Source organism: Drosophila bipectinata, chromosome 2L (genome assembly GCF_030179905.1).
Source record: "Drosophila bipectinata strain 14024-0381.07 chromosome 2L, DbipHiC1v2, whole genome shotgun sequence".
Classification (NCBI taxonomy): Eukaryota; Metazoa; Arthropoda; class Insecta; order Diptera; family Drosophilidae; genus Drosophila; species Drosophila bipectinata.
In genome coordinates this window covers 6,493,796-6,499,982 of record NC_091736.1, presented here as the reverse complement: position 1 = coordinate 6,499,982, position 6,187 = coordinate 6,493,796, and the positions used below count along the sequence as shown (strand labels likewise).

The window sequence follows — 6,187 nt, the reverse complement described above, 5'->3', positions numbered from 1 at the left end:
TGGTAATCACTGTTTAAACTGGATTTAAAAAAATTAAAAAGATTTAAAAAACCATAAGAAACACCAAAGTTTTGATAAGAAATCTTTAAAAATCTTCTACAAAAAAAATTAAAAGTTGAAACTTGAAGAAAAAGGAGCTAAAAAGAGAGATGGGGAAATAAAATAAAACAGCATCTTAAAAGTGGCAGCTGCGTCATCGGTCGACGTCGACGTCGGCGCCGGTTCAGGCTTCATTAGTTAGCGTCTTTTTCGCTCCCCTCGCCCTCTCCCTCCAGCTATTTCTCTCTCTTTTAACAGATCCTCCGATCTCTTGGTCTCTCGATCGCCCCTCGCGCCATCTCATTTACTCTTGCACACCTTTACCTGTCAAACAGGTTTCTACAAAAGGTGTGTGCCGTGTCTGTGTGTGTGTGTGTATGTGTGCTGGCTTGGTGCGAGTTTCTTGGAAACCTTTCAAGCGCTTTTCTTACCTGTTTTCCAAAAAACAACAACAACAAAGTTGTTGCTGCAACTCTGAAAATTACAAAAAAAAAAAACAACAACAAAAACAAGAACTACAAGATGCAATTATAACTGTGAAGGAGACCAATACCAATGTTGGAAAACATATTAAAAATAAAATATTAATAGATATTAAAAATAAAAACAAATACTTAAAAGTGAACTTATGTGTTAAAAAAAACTCTTAAATAAAATACTAAAAAAATACTACATTTTGGAATACCCATTAATTCTCAAAAATCTCTACAAATTTTCAGTTCGTTCTTCTTCTTCTTATATCTGGAAAACCTCGCTTTCCAAATAATTAAAAAAAACTCACATGTGTTTAAGAAAATAAATATTTTATGTGGTGCTAAAAAAAAATAAGAAAAAAAAAACATACCAACCAACGCTATGGAGCGTTGCATCCACAACAACACCACCAGCTAGAGGAGCTGGTTGGTGTCTGTGTGTGTGTGGAGTGCCAACTACCGTTATCATCATTGACAAGGAAAAGGAGAAAGAAGAGCCAACATAATAGCTAAAAGTTTTCCTCGAAAGACAACGTCAAGTGCAGTTTTTTGGCCAAAAAACCAACAAAAAAAATAAAGCGGAAGCTGCGATAATAACCAAACAGCTAAGAAGTAACAGCAACAAGGACGAAGGACGAAAAATCACACATCAAATAGCCTGCAACAAAATGAGGCACCGAGCAACAACAGAGATAGCGATAGTCCGCAACAGGAGACAGTCGGCGCTAAATATTTGGCACTTTTTTCTGATAGGTGAGTTTCAGTTGTTTTCCCCTCCGATAAGCCAAGGTTAGGGTTCGGGTTCTTAAATAAAAATAACACTGATAAGACTATAGTCTGGGGTATATGATAAACCTTAACCTTGGTGGAATTTCATTAGAAATCATTAAAAAAAATACTTAAATTTATATATTTATATATATACATATTTTTATTTGCCAACCTTAAGGTCTCTCAATCTTAAATCATTTCTTATCTTTTGGCTTATAAGCATACCTGACGTTTGACTTCACAAATCAATTAAAACTTTTCCCCAACTCCCTAGAATCTCCAGAATCCCACTTTTCTGGAAGGAAGATCTTGGGATACCTTTCCCTGTCGCCTTTGCTGTTGTCACCTTGCAACGTCACTTTAGTTTTTTGTTTTTTGTTTGTTGTTGCTTCTTGACGTCATCATAAAGTTTTTTTTTATCTCCTTGCCACACCAGCCTCCTGGTATCCTTTTGGCTCCTGTCAATTGGCGGCATTTACTGTTCTAGACAGAGTTCTGGATATTAAAACAAAACTTGAACTACAGGGAAGAGTCCTTGGAGGAAACTGTGTTCTTTCCTTCCTCCTTATAGGTAGTTATAAGGTATAAGGTTCCTGAGTTATAAAGCAAAGAGATAAATAGATAAAATATTAATAAATATATAGAAATGGATGAGCTTTATGATTCAATTATGATTATTTATTTTATTATGATTATAATCCTTAGAGGAAGTCCTTTGAGGAATGTATGATAATTAAAGGGGATTTAAGGAACTTCAAAGGTCTTAAGTTATTTTATTTTATTCCAAAAACCATTACTATTAAGATCTTAAGTTCTTCAAAAAATATATACTATATGTAATTTTCTTGTATTTAATTCCAAAAACCCCCTTAATTTGTGATTATTAATACCCCAATTTCTAGTTGCAAATAAAGACTACGTACTGTCCTGTCCCCAGTAAAAATATCAAAAATAATAGAAACTAAATAGGAGGGAACCTGTGATATAACAAAACTTAACTTTGGCACGCTTCAAGAAACTTTTATTTCTCCTAATTTTTATATAACTTTGCTTGGGGAATTCTTGCTTAATAATACTTGTTTAAGAGAACTTAACCCCTCGTCAAGTTAAATTTAAATGTGAATTATATCCACTCAATCGGGCAAATCGGTCAAGGGAGCAACTCGAAAAGGGGAGCCACTCCTTCAACCTCTCGACACTTTTATTAATTTGTCAGTGATTAGTTTAGGTTCACCCCTCTCTCTATATAATATAGAATATATCTCTTCCCTTGCACCATTAACTTTATGGCGCTTCCCTCTGTTTTCTGTTTATGCTCTCGGTGCTGTGTGTGTAATCATTTAATAAATAAAACGTGTTGATTTGACATCTTAATTGGGCCTTTGACACGCGTGCCTTTGCCTTGTAGAAATTACTACTCGTAATCGTAAAAGTTTGGGTCTCGGGGTCTTCCAGCCCCAACTGTCAACGGCACAAAGAATCAAAAGTCGCCAAGAATCAGAAATCAATGAACTCTCCAGTGGAGGTTGTTGTTATTTTTTTTTTCAGTTTTTGGCCTAAAGCTTCTGTGGGGAATTGCTCAACTCTGTGGGGCATTATTAGATTTGATGACAGAGTGGCCAGGGGAATAGGTGGCCCGACATGGCATTAAAAACACATTAAAAGATTAGCAAGGAGTATAGGACTGGCAAGTCTTGCGAGATCTGGTCAGCTTTGAAGAAATAATTAGAAAACTATGGTGGAATAGGAATTAATTTTGAGGTTAATGACTTGGTTTGTACTTTATTATAGATTATTTGAATAAATAACAGTACTTTACGCCATATTAGTTTCATTTTAAAGAGTCTGGTCTCATTACTATCATTTAGTTTTGGAAAAAAATTATTAAATCTTATCTCTTTAGGGATCAGTTAATCCTTAAAGTCTGCCTTAGTTAGAACCTTAGTTATATCTTATCTTTTTTTTATAGATAACTGTACTCTCCGCCATATTAGTTACATTTTAAAGAGTCTGGTCTCATTACACTACTTAATTTTCCAAAGGACCTTATGTTTAGTTTCCCCTGTTGATCCTTGAAGTGCCTTCCAATTTGGCAGAGTTTTTTTTCTGAAATATCCTGTATATGTGTGAGTTTTTTTCGGGAGAAACGCAGGATATTGCCTTGAGGAGGTACTTGAAAGGTTGTATTACCTGTCTCCCTTGCACTTGTTGCACAAACGACTGTCCCTGTCTCTGTCACAATTTGTGTGCGTTTTTCTTCGGGGTCTTTATGTTTATTTTCTTGCCTTTGGTTTTATATTCGTTTGCAGCTTTGTTTTATTTATGCCTTTAGCCGCTCGTCTACCTGCTTTTCCCTTCAGCCAGTTTCCCTTTGAGTTTTCCACATTAATTTCATTTCCTGGCTTTTCCAAGTGCCTGGCTCCTAAAACTGTTTCTTCTTCTCTCCTTTCTCCCCCGAATTTTTCCTTTCTCCTCTCTCTCTCTGTATCTCCACCCTTCTCTGGGTTCTAGTGTTCGTGTTTTTAGCGCGTGAATTATGATTGTGGCTTAGTTTTTCTCACTTTTCCGGAGTTGTTATTGTCTCTGTTGTTTTTGCTATTTTTGGTGCCTGGCATATCCTTTTTCCACACAGATACAGACCAACACACTCACAGTAGAGCCGCCTGCGGTGCTTCTTCCACCAAAAAAAGTATCTGCAACTGCTGCAACTTTGAAATTAAAATAAATTAAACAAATATTTTGTTTGTTTCAAACATTTTTTACGTGCAAAATTCACCGACGTGTGCGAAAATGTGTGCTCCCCAAAAGAGCCAGGACGAGGCCAGGATACTGCTGGTGGCAAGCAGAGGGTGTTGGCAACAGCTGCAGCAAAGACACCAGAGTGCGATATATATATATTGTAGATATATATTCCAAAATTTGCATTTGGAAAATCAAAGTTGGATTGCACAGAGGAACGATAAAGGATAAAGAGACAGCCAGAGGCGCTGCAAAAAGGGGTGGCACACTAGATACAATAAATTGGTTTATTTAGCTTGAGTTTCGGGGTCTGTTGGGGAAATATTGATATGCTTAAAATTAAATAAAATAACTTAAAACCAAAAATTGAGACAGTTTATAGACATTATTATGGAATTTATTTACAAACTAAAGGCTGTAGTTATGTTATCGACAATATTACATCCAAATACAAAAGCTAATAACTTTTCACAGTTTTCTATAGTCATTTTCCAATAGTTTCTTTTTGGGGAAACCATGATTTTCGAACCCCTGGTGTTTGCCTAACGCCCTTCACCATAAAAACTGCAACCCGTATACGCAGTATCTGATGCTTTGGCATATGGAATTTATAACTCTCTTGCCCAGAATTTATATCTCTCGCTCCGCATATTTGTAGTCATGTTTATGCACTGCACTACCCCCCCTTTTTTTTGGAGGTGGGTGGTGGATTTTAAACTTGCAGCTGTTTAAACAACTTCCATACATAGCCCAAAAAAAGATACAAGAATTCCTCAACATTTAAATGATGTTTCTCACACACTCTGACACTCACTTATATTCTGAAATGGTAGAGATAGCGAGTTGAAATACAATAAAAATTCAATAACATTTGCTGACTGACTGATGACGAAGTTAGCACGTTTTTTTTTTAAAACCTCTGAGTGACCTCGTCATTGGTTTTGGTTACAGAAAAATTTTCGCCAGCATTGGCATAAAATAAATATTTTTCTAAAATGATCAGCTGGTGTTTTTTGAGAGCTTTTTTTCAACAAAATGTCAATGATTTTTATGGTTTTTTTGGTTAGTCTCACCAAGCCAATTTGTGTCTTTGCTTTGATGAAGTTGCGGAGAAAATATTAATTTTTTTGGTTTTTTTTTGCATTTTTTATTTATGACACAAATGCCTTTATTTGTTTGCATTCCAAATGTTAGAAAAACTCAGGTGTCTGGAAGACGTAGAAAAAACAGCTACTGACTCAACAGCTTGTGAATAATTAATTTTTGTTTGTTCTTTATTTTTATTTATATATTTTTTTACTTTTTGCATTCCGTATGCGTTTGGCGCGTTTAAAATCGCTATTAAATCGCCAGGCAGTCGCCAACGTGATGGCATTTCTTGACCAACTCTCCGTAGCTACTGTCACGCCTCACCTGGCGGGCCGCACCTCAACGTCGCCCACACTACTCACTCACTACCTTCTCCTAATTGAGTCCAGCTACTGGAATTGGAATCGGTATTGGAGTCGGGGAATCGGGGAATCGGTCTTCAAGAGAAGCTCGGATCATTAGCATGGATTGTGTTGTGGATACTTGATGATTTTAGTTTTGGCCGTGACGAGTTCCTTCATCAAATGGGTGATCTGTGGGTGGTGGCGTTTTTTGGGTTTTAATTGTAGATACTCTTGGGGAAGCTATCAAGGGGTTACATGGTGACTTGTATTGATTCTAAAAACGCACTGTTAGAATTTTATTCTAACATTTTAAAGCTTATTTTAAAATCTTGCAATATTTTTGAATAATTTTTTAAGAGGTGAAAATAGAATAGGGTATATAGGGTATAGACTTTAAAAAAAAAATTAGAGCCTCTATCTCTTAAAGAGCATTTAATATTCGCTCTGAAAAGTTGCCTCTTTGGTGTATATTTTTTATATTTTCCCCCAGCTATCTCTCCCCCTTTCAGCACTTTCTTACAAGCTTTTTTTGCCCGTACTCTTTATTTTTTTTTTGTATTTTTTTTATTTATATATAATTCTTTCTTTAACTGCCTCAACTGCCCACTCAAAAGCGAGTCGCTTTTTGTGGGGCTTCTGTTTGCTGATTTTTTGCTTTGGGTTCTCCTTTTGTTGGCTTCTTTATTGGGGATTGCGTTTTCGCTTAAAGAGAGGGAAGAAGAGCAGAAAAGA

At 36.0% G+C, this 6,187-nt stretch overlaps 1 protein-coding gene across 2 annotated transcripts in view; it reads left to right on the top strand.

Moving 5' to 3' along the window:
* Positions 1-758: 758 nt before the first annotated feature.
* The window catches only part of ed (hemicentin protein echinoid), a 76,275-nt gene continuing 70,846 nt past the window's right edge, over positions 759-6,187 (top strand). For both annotated transcript variants that reach the window (XM_017233387.3, XM_017233388.3), the window contains exon 1: positions 759-1,265. In XM_017233387.3, coding sequence (XP_017088876.2) covers positions 1,181-1,265 — 85 coding nt within the window. In that variant the 5' untranslated portion in view covers positions 759-1,180. The remainder of the gene's footprint in view (positions 1,266-6,187) is intronic.